We start from the raw sequence: 23,014 nt of genomic DNA, 5'->3' as shown, positions 1-23,014 counted from the left end.
TAGTAGTGTCCTGTGAAATGTGTTGAGTTCCTCTATTTCATCCATGCCAATTAAAATGTTTTAGTGGGGTCTTGCAGTGTGGGAGCTGTGGCGAGAGAATGGAAGGAGCAGTGACACTGCAATAATCCGACATACGAGATATAGTTACTACGATGTTACTCGCTCTGACCAGAGCTTTTATCCTATCTCTCTTTGATGGTAATGTCATGCTTTATTGCAAAGAACAAAGAGACAGGAAGGTTGAGTGAGAGGAAGCGGGATGACATGAAACAAAGGCCTCAGGAGAGCATCAAACCTGTGATGCTGCTATTACATGATATGTGCAGCTGAGTCAGCAGCATAACCTGTTAATATTGCTAATATCTGTTAATAATGGCTTGGCGTCTAATGTTGCAGTGTTTCTGGCCATTTCAGAAAGTTGTACTGCCCAGATCTTTTAACTAAACCCACACAATTGTCTCTGTAAAACCAGTCACTGAAGGACAGGGTGCGCTATTAACCCTTACCTGTATAACTGACGAGTCCTCCAACCCAAACAACAAAATAGGTTGTTTGTTATTGTCCTCCAAAATTACCAGTATCTGGCAGGATGACATGTCAGTACCTTCCAAAACCGTTGCGAATGACCATTCCAAAAATAGATTCGCATGAGCATTTTTGGTTCTGGCTTCACTATAGTTAGTGCTTGGTTAAGTTTAGGCAGCTAAGTCTACTTGGTTAAAGTTAAAGAGAGATTGTGGCCGTTGTTAAAAGAAACCAACATTGATTGTTGTAGGAAACAGGATGCAAACAGCGGCCTCTCGTGTCAAAGTCAGATGCTTTCTATTGTGGCGCTATAACAGCATCATGCTACTTCCACAGTTGCTTCTGAGAGACAGCAGTCATAATTCATACTGATTCCATCGAAACGTAGGTTGTTTAAAGTGTTTGAACATATGACCAATGCTGTCATTTGTCTTGTGAGGACAGTCTCCGTGTACCAGGCTAGACAATGTACGGTTCAATACAATACAGGATGATTCTGTATGAATCTCTTTCTCCTGTTTGTCTAGAAAGCCCTAAATGGGCTGGCCCCCTCCTATGTCACAGACCTCCTAACCCCTTATTCTACCTCCAGGTCCCTCATGTCAGCTGACTTGGGTGTCCTGACTGTCCTGCGATCTAACTTAACTTAAGCAGCGGTAACGGAGCCTTTGCTGTTGCAGCCCCTAGACTGTGGAACAGCATCCCCGTCCCTATCAGATCTCACCTGATAGACCTATACCTATCTCACTAGCATTTGAATCCTCCTGACGTGGCTGATTTTTTTTTACTGGTGCCTATGCCTATAAGTGTTAGTTGTGCCTATGAGTTATGTGCATTGACGTTTATGTCGGTGTTTCTTTTTATTTGTGGTTCTTTTATTTGTAATTGTAGCTACCTGCTCTGGTCTATACAGCACTTTGGTCAACGTGGGTCATTTTTAAATGTGCTTTATAAATACATTTGATTTGACTTGATTGTTCTGTGCTATTATTACTGGTTAAAACATTTCCATAAGGAAATATTCTAAGTTCATCTTTTGTTCATCTTTCCTTAACTGGAGCCTATCCCAGGATGCACTGGGTGGAAGGTAGTAATAGACCCTGAGCAGGTCGAAAGAAGAAGAAGAAGAAAGAAGCTAAAAACCTCAGTAGAAGACCATAAGGATTTCACAAGCTCTATAAGATGTTTCAAGTTCAGTCTTCTACTGACAGTAACATACAGGTATAAGAAAGTAACTAAAGTTCTGAATTCATATTGTATCTAAATCTCTGTTTGCAGTAATGATGGGGTGTTTGATGTGGCCCTGCATGTCCATGTTCAGGCTTATAGCAATGGCAGAGTAACCTGGACTCCCCCTGCACTCTACTGCAGCTCTTGTGGAGTAAAGGTAAACACATATACATACACAAACTTAAAGTATTCTTATGCTTTCCATTCATTTCCTTCTAAACATGCTCCTCCTCTTCCTACTCTATTAACACCCCTGTTTGTTTCTCTGTCTAGGTAACATATTTCCCATTTGACTGGCAGAACTGCACCATGCAGTTCCGCTCCTACACGTATGACTCGACCGAGATCGACATACAGTATGCACTGGACTCAAAAGGCAACGAGATCAGGGAGATCCAACTGGACGAAGCTTACAGTGGTGAGAATTTGGTGGGGAACACATGACAGGATGGATGGAAGGATGGAGCAGTAAAGGGAATAGGGGGCTTTTAGAAAGGAAGGGAAAAGTCACATGACACAGCACACAATTTTTATATGAATGAATATGTGAAACATTTAGTAGATTGCCACAATTCCACGTTTAAGCAGTTTCAGTTTATTGTTAGAGGAAAAAATAAAAGATATTAAGGGTAGGAATATTTGCACAGTAAATGACAAAGTAGTAGTCCTAATACAGTCAATGATTTTTTGTTTTCTCTCATTAGGCACTTGCTTGCTTTTGCTTAATATTTCAATCATAGTCACAGCAGTGTTTTTACCTGTTTGTTGTTTGTGTTGTAAAAGCCATCATTTTGCTGATCTAAATTCTTAAAATGTGAATGTTTCTCCAGAGGGAGGCGAGTGGCAAATCAGACACAAGCCGAGCAGGAAGAACCTAAATGACGATCTGTATGAGGACATGACCTTCTACCTGATCATCGAGAGGAAGCCTCTGTACTACGTCTTGAACATCATCCTCCCCTGCATCCTCATCACCATCATCGCCATCTTTAACTTCTACCTGCCACCTGATGCAGGTATACCAACAATACAGAATAATACATACAAACCAGTTTACTATGAGCTGAAGGTAAAGATGGTTCAAAGTCAGTTGCATACAGTTTCCACCTTGATGTAGCTTTGGTTAGGATAATACTGCCTTATCATTGCTCTCTAAAACGGCTAATACCATTTCCTAATTGTGTTTGTGTGGTCCGTTTGAACTGGGTAATCACACATTTGTCCAATTACTGGCACAAAGGGATTCAATTTCAGATTAGATAACTGTTTCCCATAGAGCACTGCTGAATCAATAACCTTGAAAATGAAAATAGCAGAAATCAGAGAAATAGAGTAATCAGTTTAACACTTTGTTCATACTTTGTTCACAACACTCTGTAATAGACTTGTTTACATGGATTCACGGGGTAATCAGTCTGCAGGTGTTCACCACTGCACGGCAGCATGTTGTTTGCTTTGCACAATAAATACAATATCCAGGTACTGACATCTGACATTTTTGGAAAAAAACATACTAATGCGTTTGACTGAAAACCGAGGAAAACATTTAAATGTGTTACCTTTTTGGTTAACTGAATTATACCTATTAAGATTTTATACCAGTTTAGATAATCAGATAAACAAATATATTCATGGCACTTAACACATCGTGACTGTTGACAAGTTGATCTATAGGGAGAGGAGAGTAAGATAACACTAGATGACAAATATGAGGATTCTAATACTCAAGCTTAAGTTGAATCTCAGGGAGAGCCCAGGCCAAAATAACAAACCGACAAATCCTGGCTAGAAATACAACCACAATACTTAATGAACTATCCAATAAGATATTAACAACACAAAAATCAGGAGAAAAGAGAAGTTAATAAAATGGCAGCTGTCACAGAGCTTCTTAGCAAGAATTAGTAGAAGTTAAGATTAAAAAAAAAATAAATGTTACATTTTAAATAATTAAAGAGTAACTCAAAGTTTACAACAGAGCTACCTCCATCCTGACATGTGCTATGGACTAATCTTGGTCCCGACCAAATACCCCCCATTCCACAAATACTCTGAAGGTCAAAAGGTGACAGAAAATGGCCAAGAGGTCCAAATGTGCAGCCCTTTGGCCCTTATATACCCCCAGATGGTCAGTGATCAGCTGACAATTGCACTAGTGGAGGAGGTGGACCTAAAATTGAGGCCCACAGAGCCGGTGGAGCAACTGAGGTCATATTAGTTCCACATTCACCTTAGGGTATGTAACAGTGACCATAACACGACATATAATAACAACAAGCTGAACTGAGGAAAAATAATTATAATGTGTTATGTTATATAACACATTATAATTATTTTTCCTCAGTTCAGCTCTTTCGTCCTAGAGTGTGAATCCAGATTCAGGCATGGCATCCAATAAGAACCCACTATACCACTCACACACTGCATGGCCATGTGTAATGACTCATTTAAGCTCATAATACAACGGCACATAGAATTCCTATACCTTATAGCTATAGGAAATTGTTTCTGGGAATTTTACTGACATGAGGAGTAGTCTACATTCTACAATTTCACTTGAATTACACTTTTGTAAAAGCTGGTTTTAATACATTGTTGACACATTATCTTAAATGCTGCTCCATATTGAGCACAGGAAATAAATGACTGAATTAAAGTAAAAGGTATTAAGCATGTCTTCTTCTGAAACACCATTTATAGCATCATGTAGGGAGATAGATGGATAGAACAAAATGAAAAAAAGAAAGCTAAAATGTGAAGAAAATAAATCTGAACATTTTACAGACTTTTTGGTGGCTTCTCAAACATTTCTTCCGGGTATGTGTGGTAGCTCTGGGGGAATTTGGACACATGGCCTTAGCATTGCTAAAATCCTGGTTATGGCCCTGAAGGTGGTGTGTGTGTGCATACAGCTTTCTGCTTTTTCTGGCTGCCCCTGATTTTTTTTTTTTTTTTTTAATCTTACACCCTCTGCTTGTGTGACCTTAAGGTCTGTGCTCCTGCACAATCTGCAGACATGTAGTATAATCCTCCCCCCAGACACAGAGACATTAAAGTCAAGGACATTAAAGTGAAAGATATATATTTTTTCTTTTACAACATTTTTGCTGTTAATCAATAATTGTTTGCACTGTACTTCCCAGAGATCACCTGTCTGGCAAGACACGTTGAAGTGAAATGCCTCTGGTTTGACAGTTTCTCACTATTGGAGCATGCACTGCCCTATGCACATCAATTTCTCATCACCCACCAACTCTAACCAGTCTTAGGTAAACACAGCTTATAAGTGACCACTGAACACACCTGAGAGGTCTTGCTCTATTGGCAAATCACCTTCACTTAAAATGGGAGATGCATTTTCCATTAGACTTTTTACTGGTGAATTACATGGGCCAGCTGCTGGTAAAATAGTAGATCTCACTCAGCTGAAGAAGGAACACACCTTGTCCTGGTAAAACTACATGAGTTGTAACACGGACCTAAAGGAACACGCTGTAATAATTATTTTCCTCAACAAAAGTAAATATTGAACACCAACTTCCATATGTACAGATACCAAATAAAGCCATTGGTGGTAAACTGCATGGGGCCTACATAAGATCTTCTCCACATTGTTAAGTACGTTGTATTAATTGCCCCTCCCCCCCAACCAGGCGAGAAGATGGGTCTGTCGATCAACGTGTTGCTCACCCTCACTGTGTTCCTGCTGCTGCTGGCTGATAAGATCCCAGAGACTTCACTGGGTGTCCCCATCATTGTCAACTACATCATGTTCACCATGATCCTGGTCACATTTTCTGTCATCCTCAGTGTGGTCGTCCTCAATCTGCACCACCGCTCACCCAACACTCACCTGATGCCCATGTGGGTCCGCAAGGTGAGCTCCCTGCCTCCATGGGCTAAAGTATGAAATGTCACATAGCCTGGTTACAGCTTTACATTATCAAATCAAACTTGAGGATGAATGAATGAAATAGTTTGACATGATTCTACATGTTTAACTGAATTGATATTTTTGTGTTCCTGGGCTCTGTGGCTCTGCACAAAACATGTTGTTTTTTTTCTCCGTAGATAGCTCATTCCCCTGCGCACTTGTCATATTTCAGAGCAGTTTAGTAGAATGAGAACGCTTACTTTCTCTTGTTAGAGGCTTTAGCAGGATACCAGCTCACAAAGATGAAGGCAATATCTTCAGTGTCTGGGCTTTCATTTTCTTAGCAGTCTGCATCAAAGAGAGGCATGGTGAGTGATGTTTAACCAGCCATTTTCAGCACGTTCTGCAGTGCAACAAGTATTCATTCCTGCATGTGACCTGCTCCTATGTGCAGATAAAACATGCATGGATCACAATCTGCAAATAGATATCAAAATGAAATCACATGACATTAATTAAAATGTAAGATACACCCCTCCTTTCCATTAAGATACTATAAACTCTATAGTATATGCTAAATATACAATGTCACATATAAAATCTTTGTTTGCCTTACTATATATTTATTCAACAAGAAAACTAAGACAATAACTTATTAAGACTAATTAAACATAATGAATAATCCAACAAATTATACCAGATGAGTGAAATCAGAGGCAAAAGCTTTACAACCATGTACACATTTTATTACCTTGTAGGCACCTGTTAATAAGCACAAGTCATGACGATGTGCACATAATGAAAATGAGGGTGTAAATGTACTAAATAAATAAATAAATCAATCAATTTAAGCACATCATCCATTATGTGAGCAAGCAACGCCTCCATCGATGTAGTAAATTGTGGCCTTGAAATAATTAATCAATGTAATGTTAATTTTTGTGATCATTTGGTGATGGAGGCAATAGTAGTTTAGGTTCAGGCAGACTATTGGATTAAATTGACACACTGCTCAACACCCTGAACGTCATGTTATACCATTAACCTCCATCAGTGGCTGTTGCCCTCACTGTACATTATGTGAAGCTAATTACAGGCCTGAGCAGCAGCTCTATACTTTGCTCCAAGTTCCGTTACGCTTTCAGGGAACATTCACCTTTGAAAGGCTCATACACGGGTGATTTGCATGGTTTAATGGAACTAAGCTGCTTGGTACTGGATTGATGGGAGAAAAGAACATTATAGGTTCTGCTTCTTTTCACTCCTACTATTTAGACGATCAGTGTCATGAATGTGGAGAGGGAAGATTTGTGCACGGAACATTGGTAGTGGGAAATTTTTGGATGTTCAGGTATGTATTGGTCTTGTTTAAAGCTGCACTAATCAATATTTATATACTAACAATGGATCAAAGACAACACAGAATGTGAAAGGGGGCACTTGCAGTGATGAACCCACAGAGAATTATGACCCAAGTTTGCAGCTCCCCTCAGCTGCGGAGAGTATTTTTTGCATTTTTCAGCTCAGTGTTTTGGTTACTATTAGTTACTATTTGTGTTCAGTCTCAACAACATAGTTTCCAGCAGCAGGCAGCTGTTTTCAGTGAAAACTGATTGATATACAATGTGGAAAGGAGAACATACGATGTTAATCAGGTGGTGCTGAGCAGGTAACACACAGTGTTACCTGCTCAGCACCGAGCAGCAGCAGTAGAAAGTTAGCAACCTGCTAGTGAGCATACTGAAGCATTTAGAAGAATTCTGAAGAGCCAGAATTATTTTTTAGGAGTCGGTGGAAACCAAAACAAAGTAAAAAGCAGAGTGAATTTTGGACTTACATCAATCAGGCAGCTGGAAACATGACTCCAAATGAATGCTAATGTTGCTCTGTGTCTACAGGATGTGTAAATAGGCAACTGTGTGATTGGTCAATACTACCCGAACTACAAACAGACTACAAATGGAAACCAGAACCCAAAATCTTGTCCCTTGCCTACAGATTCTGCATTCTTATGCAGATATCTGTTTATAGAGACTAATGTGAAACAATGAAGAGACTGCTTGGTGACTGTATGTTTTTTTAGAACTTTGGACATGTTTATGACAAAAATAAAGTACATGTGAAGCTGCAGTGTAGACTATGCTACTTAAGAACAAGCAACAAGAAAGAAATAGCATGCACACTTTAATGTATGCTGTTTGCAGTATAGCAGTTTCTGGAACGTCTGTGATGAATTACAAAATTCAAATTATCTAATTTTAAGTGAATATAAATCATCACTGACAAAAGGGCACCTGTCCATTCTACTAATACAATAATTATATTCTGAAATGAGGGAAATATTGACTTTTATTCTCTGAGCATTCTTTTATTACAGTCATTATTCTTTAATGGCACCACTTCCAAGCTGGGCATTTAGCCCCGCCATCCTTTAAAATAATCTTCACATCTAAGCCAATCAGCAGAAATTTCATATGAGCAGGGAAAAAGTCATTTGCGAGACAAATTTGAGTCTCAATTTTTGTCAGAAATCTGGTACATGTTGAAGGAAAATTGTGCTGGAATCTTGTGCTGTGATATTTTTCATGAAACATTCGTCACCTCATAGCCCTTACAGAGGGAACAGCAGTAAGCCAGGGGAGGGTGATATCCCCTGATGCTGACGGGGCAAATCTAATGTTAGGAAATATACGGGTGTCAATAACATCTCCCGTCTCCAGCTGTAGAATCACGGTAAAGGACAAATTCAAATGACCATCCCCATTTTGCAATTGTGTGTACTTTACAGATTGATCATTCTTATACAAGAGAACACCCATCCATTTATTACTACTAAACCTGAAGTAACAGACTCCTTTCACAGGTGCAGTGAAGGTGCCTGGAGCCAGGTTGTAGGCATTGCCAACATTGACATAGACCCATTTGAAAATGACTTTTTTAAGTCTGTCAAATGGTCCATATGTATCTCCACCAGGGCAGTCCAAAGCAACAGAAAAGGTCACTTTGGTCCCCAAAGCGTTCAGTCTCTGGACAGACATCACCTCTGCTGCTTTTTCCTTCTTCTTCATCTTGACAGTTGCCTTCAGCATCTCATTTTATTTCTCCATTTGCTTAACTCAGATGGCCATGGTGCGCTGTGAGGCTCTCAGGGCTGAGTTCTCTCTCCTCAGGTCACCCACCAAGGTCCTCTGGGTGTCAAGTGCAGCCTTGTTGGCCTTCAGCTCCTCCTTCTGCTCAGTCACCATGTCCCTCAGCTCAGCCTTGACGTCGCTTCGGATGCGCTCTGCTGCTGTGATCGTGTCGCTGTGTCTGAGGCTCTGGTCTCACATAGACAGAGCAGCGATACTAGCTGAGTTACGGCAGCCATCGTTGTGATATAAGGTAGATGAAGTGGAGCGCTCCTCTTCATGATGTGCCAAGCTGTGGGAAATCCAACAGGTGTCTGATGTTTAAGTGTGTGTGTGTTAAAACCAGCAAAGGCTTGAAATGTAGGTATGTGTGTTTTAAATTAAATTATTCAGCATTTCCTGGATGTACTTATATTTGAACAAGTGTCACAAGTGGAATATTCCAGAGCTGAGTCAATAATGGGCTGTACTGGAAAGTAGTTTGGCTAAGCATTAATTCATGTCAGTCGGATGACCTGGTCGGACTGTGCTCAGACAGTGGGAAGAATCACACCTGCAGGGTTTTACCTGCAGACAAAAACATCCTTTTCTACACTAACTACACTATTCCACCAGGAACATAGCCAGGACTTTAAATAGTTTCAACAGTCTAAAAATAAGTCAATTTTTTGGATTGTATTTTATTAATTTATCTAATCACTTAATCATATTGTCTGTAATGTTTTTCCCCAACATGAAGGGCAAAGTAGTGTTTCAAAATCTTCTCCACACTGCCAGGGATCAAATTTTGGTGGGGGCATATTCAGTTCTTCATTTATTTATTTATTGTTGGCCACTTAGTCAACAGTAGTCAAATGTTTATATGCAGAGTGTCAAACATTCTGGAACCAGCCTTTAAAATATCCAAGTACAGGTTTTTAGCCATGCTAGCAGTGTGGTTCTAGGGATTTCCCTGTCAATCTGTCGGTCAGTCTAGCCACAGGTCCAGGCCAAAATAACTAGACAACTATTGGATGGATTGCCATGAAATTGGATACAAATCCCTCAGGATGAATTGAAATCACTTTGGTGATTCCTTAACTTTTCATCTAGTGCCATTATCAGGTCAAAATTTCAGTTTATTCAATATTCTGGTTTCTGATCAAATACTTGCAACACAAATGAGCCTCAGCTCTGCTTTGCTAATTAGCAAATGTTGATATGTTGACACTCTAAACTAAGATGGTAGAAAATAGATGAATAAATATATATAATAAATCCCCCCTCTCACCCTGTGGGGTGGTTTTTGTCATCCTCAAGCTCGGGTCCTCTACCAGAGGCCTGGGAGTTTGAGGGTTCTGCGCAGTATCTCAGCTGTTCCTAGGACTACACTCTTCTGGACAGAGACTTCAGATGTTGTACCTGGAATCTGCTGGAGCCACTCTCCCAGTTTGGGGGTTACAGCCCCCAGTGCTCCGATTGCCACTGGCACCACTGTTGCTTTTACTCTCCACATCTTTTCTAGCTCCTCTTTCAGCCCTTGGTATTTTTCGAGCTTCTCGTGTTCCTTCTTGATGTTGCTGTCGCTTGGGATTGCTACATCTGTCACCACTGCCTTCTTCTGCTGTTTGTCGATCATCACGATGTCTGGTTGGTTAGCCCTCACCAGGATCTTAGCTCGGTCATTCTCAGCTACCTTAGGAGGTGTCTTCCATTTTGACCTTGGGACTTCCAGCCCATACTCATGGCAGATGTTCCTGTGCACTATGCCAGCCACCTGGTTATGGCGTTCCATGTACGCTGTTCCTGCCTGCATCTTAGACCCTGCTGTTATGTCCTGAACTGTCTCAGGGGCATCTTTGCACAGTCTGCACCTGGGGTCCTGTCTGGTGTGGTACACTGGGAGCCTCTATTGATTTTGTACTGAGTGCCTGTTCTTTTGCTGCCATGATTAGTGCTTCTGTGCTGTCCTTTAGTCTAGCCTTTTCCAGCCACTGGTAGGATTTCTTGATATCAGCCACTTCTTCTATCTGTCAGTGGTACATGCCGTGCAGGGGCTTGTCTCTCCATGATGGTTCATCCTCCTCCTCCTCATCATCCTCGGGTTTCTGCTGCCTGAGGTATTCGCTTAGCCGTTCATCATTGGGGGCCATCTTCCTGATGTACTCCTGGATCTTTGTTGTTTCATCCTGGACAGTGGTTCCGACACTCACTAGTCCTCGGCCTCCCTCGTTCAGCTTAGTGTACAGTGGCTGCACCTCTCTCCTCATTGCATATGCGTATAAGGGAGGATCGCACAAATAATAGGATGATACATGTTAACAAAGGATGATAATGTATTCCATTGGATTTAATGAGGTCACGCTATACGCGACAAAAAAATATGTGGGGAAAATTCTCCACTCTGAAAAGGAAGGTTGTAGTGGCGGAAATAAACATATATTGAATATAGGCTTGTGTATAACTAAAAACAAAAGCAATTAGGCTATTATTAATTAACATAATATCTGATTACTGTAGTCAAATGAATAGTGGAAGGATGTTGTGGTTTGATTTCATCAAACTTGAATTTGAACTGATTTGATGATCAGGGAACCGTAAAATCACTACAGACTACAACTAAACTAAGTGCGTTTGGCTGCATTTATCTCAACATCAATATCAACAACATCTCCACCTCCACCTGCTCCGTCTTTCCCTCTCTCTCTCCCTCCCTCCCTCCCTCTGGTGCCATGTAGGCCTACCTTGTGTATCAAGGAAATATTTTGTAAATCAAGATCAATATGTTATAAAACGCAGAAATCCCACCTCTGAACTGCACTTACTGCATGAGCTCTTCTTCACTGGCAGAGTGCGTCCGGAGGTTCAGTTCCAGGTTCAGTCCAGGAGCTGACTGCGTAAGGCGCCACTGTTTTAGTATATCAGGCGCTGAACACACACAGAATGCGTCCACAAACTCAATGAAAACCGCAGTGCACGTTTGCGCAACGCCATTTTCTTAGTAAATCTGACCCACACGCACTGCTTCAACAACGTGTCTTAGAGCTCCCGCTGTTTGGCCACTTTGACTGCTTTTTGTTGCCATAGTCATGTCACTGTGTGTGACTTACTGATCTACTGTCCCACACAGAGAGAACAGTCTACGGGAAACATGACAGATGTTGTAGTGTACTGGGAAACAGGGGAGAATAGAATAGAAAGAAATACCAGAGGTGGTCACATAAGAACATGGACATATTTGATTCTGAATGAAGTCACCCTTTTTTCTTTGAAACTACAATACAAACAAGCTGCTTCACCTTAAGTTACATTCTGCTTTGTAGCTACAGTACAGTATGATCCTTGCCAGGCTATTATTGACCGCCATCTGTCAATACAGGGAAGCCAATAGTAATTTCAAAAGAATTATATCCAAGCACTTCAAAGTGCTGATAAAAGAGCCATTTACAGAGGCAAACAGCATTTATGATATTGATCAAGACTAACATTTGGCCCAGCGATTTGCTGTTTTATCTTCAAGACAAATTCCTCTGGTATTCTTTTGAAAGGCAGCTCCAAGTCTGACAGCCAATGAGTACCAAGTGATGGTTATATAAAAAGATTTACTTCATTTTTCTCAGGTTTTATCAAACATGTATTTCTGTTTTAATAACACACACAGTACTGTGTGTACGACTGATTTAATAAGCCACAAAAGACAGAAGTGCTAATAAACAGTATATCACTTCAGCTTTCACTAACAGTTTTGGATTTTGAGGTCGGGGGTGGTGAGGTTCTTCCAACTTTCCGAGTCGGAATCCAACTTCAGGGGGGCGTTCCAGTTGAAATTTCCGACTGGGAACTCGGACTTCCCAGTTCAAATGGAACGCAGCGTTAATTAAAGGCCTGTGACAGCCACAGATACCGGATTTCTTTTTTTCCCCAGAGCATTTGATTTACTGATTGCTGTTAGGATGTAAAGTGAATTTCAACAAATCTAATAAAAAGTGCTTCTGAAATACACTACCTACCATAGCTTTAAGAGCTCCACTGGAGAATTAGCGTTTATGTTCTTTGCTCAAGGACACCTTGAGAGTAGACGTTGAGGAATTGGAAGCATTACCCATTTGGTTCCCCCACCCACATCATTTAGCAGCAACTGTTCTCAAAGGTTATCTCACTGCTAAATTCAACATTTTGTCTCATTTCTCAGCCTTAATAGGCAAATACAGAGCAAGTACATTTAAACTCTCCCATAAATTATGAAACAGGAAATCCAAACAAAATTGATTTTTTATTCCCATGAAAGACGATGGATTTCGGAGGTCTGGGAGAGCCAACAAGCTATTGACTGAAAGTGGAAAGGACAGTTAAATAATCTTCTGTTTCCCAAAGTGGTTTTGTCAAAGCAATATTCATGAATGGGTATTTTAACATTTGTGATTTCCAGTTTTAAACTCTCATCAACTCAATCCTGTTTTTAAATCAAATCAGAAGAAAAAATTGAAACTGGTTTTATTGTAGGTTGTGGAGATAACTCTACTGCTTTTCATCTTTCCTTTCCTCCTAGATCTTCATCCACATGCTGCCTCCTTACCTAGGCATGCTGCGACCAAAAGTAGAGACCCCCCTGTCCCTGGAGACCATGCCCCGCCGAGAGAAAAAGATTGTCGCCATCAGCAAGGTGGCTGATGAATACTTCATCCGCAAGCCCGACTCCTCCATCTTGTTCCCCAAGCCCAACAGGTGAGACCAGACCCACTCTGGGGTCCAGGGTCATACTATAGGTTTATGTATTAGTGCTTGTGCATCTGATTGCGCTTGGGTATGCATTTTGGTCAGCATGTATGTGAATATCTGTGTGCACATCTTAAGGTGTGTTCAGACAGAAGGTGAATTTTGTGTATGCAAAGTCAATAGAAAGACGCAAGTGGGGCACGATTAGACGCAAATTCGCCTAGTGCAAGTTAAAAATGTTTCCACACACATGGTCGTTGTGTATGTTGCTAGCTAGCTAACATCTGTACAGTCGGTCCATTGACTGTAATAATAAATAAACACACTGCACAAACGGTCCTGCTGTCAAATTTGCTGATACAACAGGAAGCTTTCTGCCTGAACACACCTTTACAGTGTGATGAATTAAAGGTGCTATTGATAACATTGATGACATCCAGCCACTAGATGACGCACTCCACCTTCCCCCTTCCATTCCATTACAGTGGCTGCCAGTTCATTGCACAACCTGCATATTTCATGGTCGAGTGGAGTGATAGTCAGAATCATATCAAGTGATGAATCTTTCATGATAGAGTAATGAATTCCTTTTGCAACATATAACTACACATTAGCTATAGATTTAGGTTACTTTGTGCGGTGGTGTTTCATGTAACGTTATCTAAGGTAATCTATTAATATGGCTAGCTAGCTTTAGGTAACCCTTTTTTCCCCATCATTTAATAATTATAGGGGCCCTATATTGCAACACTTATCGTAAAATGACATTTCAATCATCTTTATAAGACATTAGGTAAATATTTACATTTTAATCCAATCAAAGAGTACAGTACAGTACATTGTAGGGATGCTATTAAAACCCACAGCGCTCGACATAAGACAGACAACTACATTAAAAATTTACGTTAGCTAGCGCATTGTGTTGACCTAAAATTAGTCGAAGTGTTTTCTTGCTGAAAACAAATCTTATAGTGGGTTTTAAAAAACAGCTGAGCGCCACACAGCAACAATGGCAACAATACAGGGAGAAAGGATGACTGTATGATCATGTCAGTATTTTCAGATTTTCATATTAACATGAGTACAGTATCTGTTGAGCTCAACGCAGCTGGCTACATGGCTAGCTAGCCAAATGTACCCATGGCGAAGTGTCTCATAATAGGGCTAATGTTAGACTGCTATATGAGATGACACCCTCAATAAAAGTCACGTTTTGGATCACGGTTATGTCAGACCCTGGCCCACTTCTAAATCCTCACTGATACGCATCTTCATTATAACTTTACATTGTTTGAGGGAACTATAACGTTAGGTAACTGGATGCAAACCGTCACTAATGCTAACGTAGCTCCTCAGGGATTGAAGCTGTTATTTTTCTAATTTTGACAATCTAACCGGTGACAACACATTATTTAAGGTTGTAAGGACTATGGCTGTCGGTAGCTGTTGTTTATTTTGTTTAAATATGCAGAACTGTAATTTTATGGGTTATTGTTGTTCTATTAAGCTAAGAAAGCTATATGTCAGTGTCTGTTTTTTCCACACTAACTGGCAACTATACTACGTGATACCAACATCATTATACTATTGGCTCACAAGCCTTCTTAAAAGCAGGAACCAAACTTCAGACATCTCACACAGAGATAAACAAAACATTCGTTTTGGACCCGTCAACATTTTTAAAATGATTAATTCACAATCAGAATTTTTTGGGGTGGAAAGTGATACTTTTATTCTACACTTTTCTAAAAGCTCTGTGGATGTATTATTATTTTTTAAATATTCGTCTATATAAAAATGTTATCAGTATAACCTTTAAATATTTAGAATTACTCAACTCTATATTGACGTTTTAGTCATGCACATGTTGACAGTTATACCTTTCTAACCTGTTTGCCAAGACCTATGTTACAGACATATAACATCTTAAAAACGTGATATTTGTGGTTATAAAATGATTAAATGATTATTGTCATTAAATAGATATTTTTAGCTATTGTCAACTGTATAAAATGATGGTATTCTTAAAACAAGTGGGTACATTATTGAGGGTGTTAATAGCCTGTTCCTTTTTTTTGTGAAAGAGGACTTTCAAGCATGATATCCTGTATGACCTCAGCAAATGCAAGAGCGCTACACATAAAAGCTTTGATTTCAAAGTTTTATATCCACTTGTAATACATAATCCATTTCTGACTCTCTTGAACATTGTATGTTGTGCAGTAGAAGTGATTAAAAACACATTAAGAGTAAACTGCAAAAATGTGTTAGATAGCACTATGAAATTAAATTCAATAGTTTATTTATCATTTCCTGTGTTTAGTATTCATAGAGCTTCAGATCTGTGTAGCAGGTTATCTTTGCAGTTAGCTGGCCAGAATTTGCTGTTTTCCCACAGCTTGCATTTGTCCTATAAAATCCAACTCTCATTCTACATTCATAAACTTTACCAGGCATAGCAGTAACCTCATATATGAAAAGACAGAATTTTTAATAGGCAATTGCGCACATCTTATCTTCCCATACCCATATCTCAGTTGTTTAGATTACAACTGAAATCGAGGTGATGCACGCAGGCATTTCAGGTGGTTCATTGCTTTGCTTCAGGCTGCACTAAAGTTTCTGTGCAAACAAACTTAGACATCATCTTAAAAGTAACTGTCACATATAGTATTACATGTCCTGCAAATATCACAATGTAATTTTTTATACGCTTGCAGTAAAAGCTGCACTTACTGCCAAAATTTAGGCTGTCAAATAAAGTTATCCTCATTTTTGTAGCTGATCAGGGAAAAAGTTGTTTAAGAAGTCAAACTGGCTGACTTTTGGTTGAGACTGTGAGAAGTGTGTGCACCAGGACACTGGATTTAGATATAAACTGGCAATATATAAATTGTGGGCGTATTATGTTAAAAAAGTTCAAAACATTTTTGTTAAGGTGGAACAGCCTCTAAAAAGGCATTTTGACCTTAAAACCCAAACACCTCCAGTGATCCCAGACTGATGATTTTCATCTTTTATAGTTTTACAGAGTGCTGCCCCTGAAGCTGTTGAGTAAGGAGCTGGATTTGGGCCAATGTTGGCACATAAATTGGCAACAAACCGTTATATCAGCTTATCTCTAGTCTCTATACTTTGTACACAGGAAATCGGTGACCTTGATCTGGTGATTTTGGCATAACGAGTAACTGGACGTCCTGGGACTACTATGTGACATTCTTAACTAGCCAGCCTGCCTGCTGCTCTATTAGTACACACCAAACATCTTCCTCACAGTCTGTAGCTATCCCTCCCTCTCTATCCTTCACCTCCTGTGAAAACCGAAATATGTCTAGAGGGAAAGACTGGAGGTGGCAGAGAATCGTTGCTAAAATAATAATGACCCGCACAAATCGACTCTGACACATTAGAGCGGGACGTTGCGTGTCTAGGTGAAAGAACGGGTGACAGAAGAAGGAGGGAGGGGGGCTCTATTAGAGCAATTTGATGAGACAGCAGTATCTCTCTTGAGGCCACACATACACACACACACACATACACACTCACGCACACCTTCTTAATTGAGTTTAGTGCATGTCTTGGCACCAGAAGCAGTGAGTTTTAGTTGAATTAGTCTCCTGAATAGTCATTTACTTCTCGCTGATGAAGTGCTACTTTGAGCCACATAAGAGAGAAAAGGGAGGAGGGGTTAAGAGGCCAAACTGTGTCTCTCTCACGCTCTCTGCCTCACTTATCTCTCTCTCTCCATCTAAGAAGCTCCACCTCTGTAGGTTACAGCCTCTTCACCTGCCACACTCACAGGAGCAGCAGCAATGGCAGCGCTGCATTGTAAACTCCCAAATTGCTGCACTGAATACCAAGCAGCTCTATACTCTGCCCTGACTGTCAGGTTACACTCCATTTGAATGTTTTCCAGTGAAAGACACAGTGTCACACTGCCCTCTGGTTGTGAGCTGCCTGACCTGCAACTCATTTTATCTGGGATGATTTTTTTTTCTTAGGATCTAAAAAATGAATGTGAAGGAGGTGTTTAATATTTGAGGTGTTTCATAAGAAAACAGATGTTTGTAAAGAGCACAGTGCAGCTGTTCTGCAAGGATAATAATGTGTGTTATCTTTGTTTGGACAAGGTTATGACAAGTTTTAGAGACTTTGTTGATACTGCTCAAAATGAAACAAATACATTATCTCTGGTTTAATATTGTTTAACATCACTTTACAAACAGTATATGCAGGTACACACTTTAGAGGCAATGTCTCATACCTGAATGTATGTGTTTATTGCTTAAAATATACAATCAGCTATGTACATTAGGCTTTGTTTGTTTTAGTGATGTTGCTGTGTTCTCAGATCAGTGTTATCATAACCGATAGAATTGACAGCCAAAGCTACAAAAATACGGAATAAACCAGAATTCTCCTTTAATTTCACAGGAAATGTCATTTGTCAACCAAGCATTTAAGCTGTGACGTCCTGCAGAGAAAGTCGTGCTGTATCACTACTTAAAGTTATAGGACTTTTAGAGCTCTGTGTCTGATGCTCTACTGGAAGCAGCTAATGGAAATCCATGTGTCAGTGCTCAAGGACACTCTCTACGATCATGCATAGAAATGCAGCAGGGAAATTCAGAGCAGAAAAGGTTAATGAGTAATGCTTTGAGTTTCTTCATTGTGTGTGTTCAAGGACCAGTGTGTAACATTTTGCCAGAAATGGAATATAATATTCACAAGTATGTTTTTATTAGTGTATAATCACATGAAAATAAGAATCGTTGTGTTTTCATAACCTTAGAATAAGCCATTTATATCTACAGAGGGAGGTGGTCACCTTCCATGGAGGCCGCCATGTTGCACCGCCGTGTTTCTACAATAGCCCCGAACGGACAAACCAAACACTGGCTCTAGATAGGGCCGTTCGCGTTTTTCACGAGCATCGCAGCGACCGTAGTTTCTTCTATACGCTTGGGAGGGGAGGGTGAGGCGGGCAGTATTCAAATGGTTGCAAACTGCAATTTCACCAGCAGATGCCACTAAATCCTACACACTGCCCCTTTAAAGTGAGACTACAGAACTTTTGAAAGAAGAAATAACACGTTCGTCCTCTTACAAATGAAAAGTTGAATTCATAGCATTCAAATGCTGTTTTGCACATTTCAATACACTCAGGGCTTTTGCTGCAGCCTTACTTGGTCTGGTATGACTAGTAGTTTATGGTGCCTAAGCTAATGTTGGCAAACAGGGTCAGCTAATGTTAACAAAGTTGAGCTAGATAATTGTGCGTGATTGTGCTTCAGCAGTTCGCATTGTTTCTCGTAGCTTGGTTCAACCAAGTTTCCTCAATCACTTTGACTGTGAACAGAATTTCATTTGAGAAAATGGTGAAACTCATTCTAAGGCTTTGTTATGATTTTAATAAAGAATGAAAACAAATTTGACCTACTGTTAGACCTCTCGTGTGAAAAGTTGTGAGTGACAGCAGAGTTAGGCGTGTTATGAAGACACCCACAGCAACCTTCTCCCAGCTTCCCCCAGCAACTGCTGGCACACCATAGCAGCAACAAGTAAACACAGAAACATGCACACACACACACACACACACACACACACACACACACACACACACAGTCACACAAGCAGGGTTTGTCAGCCAGAGCAGCCCAGTCAGCAGATGCAGAGCGGTGACTCCCACACTGGCAGAGCGAGCCCGGGGAGCTCCTCTGACCTTCTCTTTATTCCTCTCTGAATGACGTCTGAAGAGTGCAAAGGAGACGTGCGGCCTCTCTCATTTACTATTTTACAGCTTTTAATTAGTCTGAACCGACATCTGCTCACACGTTGCTACATTCTGCAAGCCGCATTTGTTCAGTTTAGATGTTGACACTCTATGTGCACTCACTCCATTGTTCCTGAATCAATCCTGAGATTTATTTGTAATCAAATGTTGTGCATTATGGATGTTTTCCTGTGACATTAATGTGTGTGTGTGTGTGTGTGTTTCCATGTAGGTTTCAGCCAGAGGGCATGTGTACAGATCTGAGAAAGTTCATTGACGGCCCTAGTAGCTACCTCACACTACCTGACGAGCTCAAGTCAGCCATAGAGGCCATCACATATATCGCTGAGGCTCTGCAGGCTGAGAAGGACTATGAAGCTGTAGGTTTGCCTGTTGGAGTTAGCTGTGATGCTCTTCCATATTTTTCTTCCTCACTCCTGTCTTTTTTAAAGACCATTTTTGTTCCTTGGTTCTTTTATTTGGTTTCTGAACTCTGCTCTGTTTTCTTTGTATCCCTTCTGTCTGTCTGTGTCTTTTCCCATCCTCCCCCTTTCACTTCCCATCTTCTTCTTCCTCTCCCATTCTGTTTTAATTTGTCCTCCCTTTTATCCATCCATCCTCATCCAGCTGAAGGAGGACTGGCAGTACGTGGCCATGGTGGTGGACCGCATGTTCCTCTGGATCTTCGTCGTCTTCACCACTGTGGGCACCTTAGCCATCTTCGCCGATGCCAGCTTCAACCACACACCCACTGACCCCTTCAAATCCCCCTGAAGCTGTGGGACGTTTGGTTTTCTTGAGCTATACCCATCCTGATTTACCACCTCAGTAAATAGGGAGGAAGAAATCACTGTATTAAATGGCTAAATGATTCTCTGGATGTAGTTCACCATCGGCCCATTGTGCCAACAACTGAGAAACTCTTATACAGTATGTACTCCAGGCAAGAAACTTGTACACCACACCTAACATGTTTTCCACTGTGATCTTGTGTCTTGGAATGCACTGCCAATTTGCTTTACTTTCTCTGACTGGCAATCCCCAAATGACCTCAAGATGTTGATCTTATTCATTCGCCTTTAGTGTAGACAGTATCAAATGTTGAAATACATCTTGACAATATTCCATTATCGTGTCAAACTATAATTTCTAATACAACACTTTCATTCTTGGCCATATGGAATTCAAAGACTGTGATTTTAAATTCGTAAGTCTCAGACTTGGAACCCATAAAGCATAAGTCCTGTTCAACCAGTTCTTGACCCTTAGCTGCACCGCTGCTTCCAGACCAAAGTTGACAAAATTTGACGAACCAGGTCACTAACATTTGAACATTAAGCTTGAACAGAAGGGCATGTATCTTTATTCTACCTACCCTTAGAGGATGACATGTTTGCTGTAAGCTGTCAATAATTCTGCATTCAACCTCAATTTGTAAGGAAATGCAAATGAATGAGCATCTTGATGTTTCTCAGCTGAATGAGCAGCAGTGCTCAAGAACATCTTGGCCTCAGTTTTTTTTTTTTTGCTTTAATCACATGAAAATGTCTTGCCAATAAGAAATATTTGGACAGATCTCTTGACATAGATCATTTAAATTAGCCAAAACTGCATTATGTGTTCAAGGACATCGATAATTGCATGAAATATACCAACCAAGCCATTGTCAGTGTACCTGACATGTATAAATACATAAATCTAAACTACTGGTGTGTTTTTTAGTGTATTAGCTACAGTAGGACTCTAGGTCTGAAGAGTGTGGATCCAATCTTGGATTTTCACATGTGGTGTTCACACATAAACACCAAGACAAACCAGATGCTATGTGCCTTTCATTTCCCTGTGTCAGAATCTGCTGGAGTGTGGCACATGCCTTGTGTATATTTATGCAACCGTGGTAATCCTCTTTGTATTTTCAGCACTGGTTTTGCATGGAGGATATTCTGATGTCGGAGTGCGGAGCAGCATGCCAACTCGATTCACCAGCTGCACCAATACGCAGTGGAATTCTCATTATGTAGGAGACCTGTGCCTCTTAATGTCTCGCTTTCTCACAGACGTACACAAACACCTTTTTTATTCTCTCACATGACACTGACACACACCTGCTCTTTTAAGCCTGTGCTTTCATTTTGTTTTGGTTTTTTAAATAAAGATCTGACGGGGGGTATCAAAGGCTCCATCTGTTGTCAGAATGCTGCCGTTGCGACCCTCGCTCCGTCACCTGCCCACCTTGCTATTAATAATCCTTAATAATCCTACACACACACACACACACACACACACACACACACACTGGCACTGGTTACCAGACACTGCTGCATGGGCTTCCCTGATATTTCTATGTGTGTAAATACACTCGTGCATATATGCAGTGTGAGCTGAAGCATTTGAAGGCTGAAAAGTCTGCAGTCATTCTCAACAGCTCATTGTGGCGACGGTGCTGATAGTGCTTCAATATTACAGACCTGGCTGCAGCATTCTTGCCACACATGTTTCACTTGCACTCATTTCCATCCTCAGCTTATTATCTAACACTCTGACCTTGCATGAGACTGAGAAGACGGGCTGTTCGACAGATACACAAAAACACACAGGGACCATTCCGACGTATGATGTATTTATATTGGGAGTGGCGGTATGCAGGAGGGCAAGTCGGATACATTTTGCCTCTCTCAACTCTCAACCTGGGTCTGATTTATGGCCTGTTTGTGTTTTGCACTGGAAACCCTGACCGGCGTGAGGGAGAGAGGATAGTATGACCTCAGATACAACAGAAAGGAGGTAATAGAAAGCAGAGACAGAGAGTAGGTGATGGAAAAAAAAGTGCATTTTTTTCATACATTGCGTAACAGACAAAATAACTTTCTGACCCCTGAAATACCAACATCAACTTCATAAAAAGCAACACGAAGGATCCAAGAAGCAGCAGGATCCCGAGTTCATTCCAAGGCCTTCACCTCATCGATCATCAACACAGTCTTCACGTCTCAGAACTTACCTCACCATTTCTATGGCAACAACATCCATCTCTATTTTTATACCTTATTCGACATCCTTAACTTCTCTTGCCTCAAGCTCAGCTCAAACTCAATATCAGCCAGACTGAGGTGCTCCTTCTCTGCTCAAACTCGTGAATCCTAAAGGACCTCTCCATCATTACTGACAACACCTCACTGCTTCTGCCAAGAAGTTTGGTAATTCTGGACTCATTTTTGCTCCACAGATGCTGTGGAGCAGAGTCTTTCAGCGTCACTGATCTTAATTCCCACGCATTCACTAGCTTTAATGGCTTAGGGACGTATAAAGCCACATCATGTCAGCTTTGCGCTGCTGAAAAAAATTTCTTTTCTGCTCTACTAACTGCAATTTCTTTATCTCTCTCTTTATTTTACGTCACAATCGCTCAAACATCACTAAAATAATGCCAGGGCTGTGGATCTGATCTCTGTTCTTGCCATTGCTTGTAATTTTAAGAATGGCTCATTGTTCTGTTGCACTAAGGTTATTGCAGGTTCCATCTCAGTTCTGATAATCTATTTGTTCCTAAATTCCTTTACTTAAAGCCATTGTGTGCCTAAGGCCACATATTCTTATGTGATTATAAATCTTTTTGTTTGTAGAAAAATGAAACAATCCCAGCCAAAGTTGGTCCAGTCTATGTGCTGCTTTCAGACCATTCATCTCATTGTCCCAGGCTGAATCCTTGGGACATTCCTTCACCCCATCCCGCCCCCTCTCTATGCGTGTGTATTGCTGTCTGCCACAGTGTCTTATTCTACCAATGGG

The 23,014-nt window shown here is 40.7% G+C and overlaps 1 protein-coding gene across 2 annotated transcripts in view; it reads left to right on the top strand.

Moving 5' to 3' along the window:
- chrnb1 (cholinergic receptor, nicotinic, beta 1 (muscle)) overlaps positions 1-21,042 on the top strand; it is a 30,745-nt gene extending 9,703 nt beyond the window's left edge. For both annotated transcript variants that reach the window (XM_044184868.1, XM_044184869.1), the window contains 7 exons: positions 1,804-1,912; positions 2,029-2,173; positions 2,586-2,771; positions 5,409-5,632; positions 13,286-13,461; positions 19,458-19,605; positions 19,853-21,042. In XM_044184868.1, the coding sequence (XP_044040803.1) occupies positions 1,804-1,912; positions 2,029-2,173; positions 2,586-2,771; positions 5,409-5,632; positions 13,286-13,461; positions 19,458-19,605; positions 19,853-19,999 (1,135 nt within the window). In that variant the 3' untranslated portion in view covers positions 20,000-21,042. The remainder of the gene's footprint in view (positions 1-1,803; positions 1,913-2,028; positions 2,174-2,585; positions 2,772-5,408; positions 5,633-13,285; positions 13,462-19,457; positions 19,606-19,852) is intronic.
- Positions 21,043-23,014: the final 1,972 nt, after the last annotated feature.

This window comes from Siniperca chuatsi, linkage group LG22 (genome assembly GCF_020085105.1).
Source record: "Siniperca chuatsi isolate FFG_IHB_CAS linkage group LG22, ASM2008510v1, whole genome shotgun sequence".
NCBI lineage: Eukaryota > Metazoa > Chordata > Actinopteri > Centrarchiformes > Sinipercidae > Siniperca > Siniperca chuatsi.
This window is presented reverse-complemented; position numbering and strand designations above follow the sequence as displayed.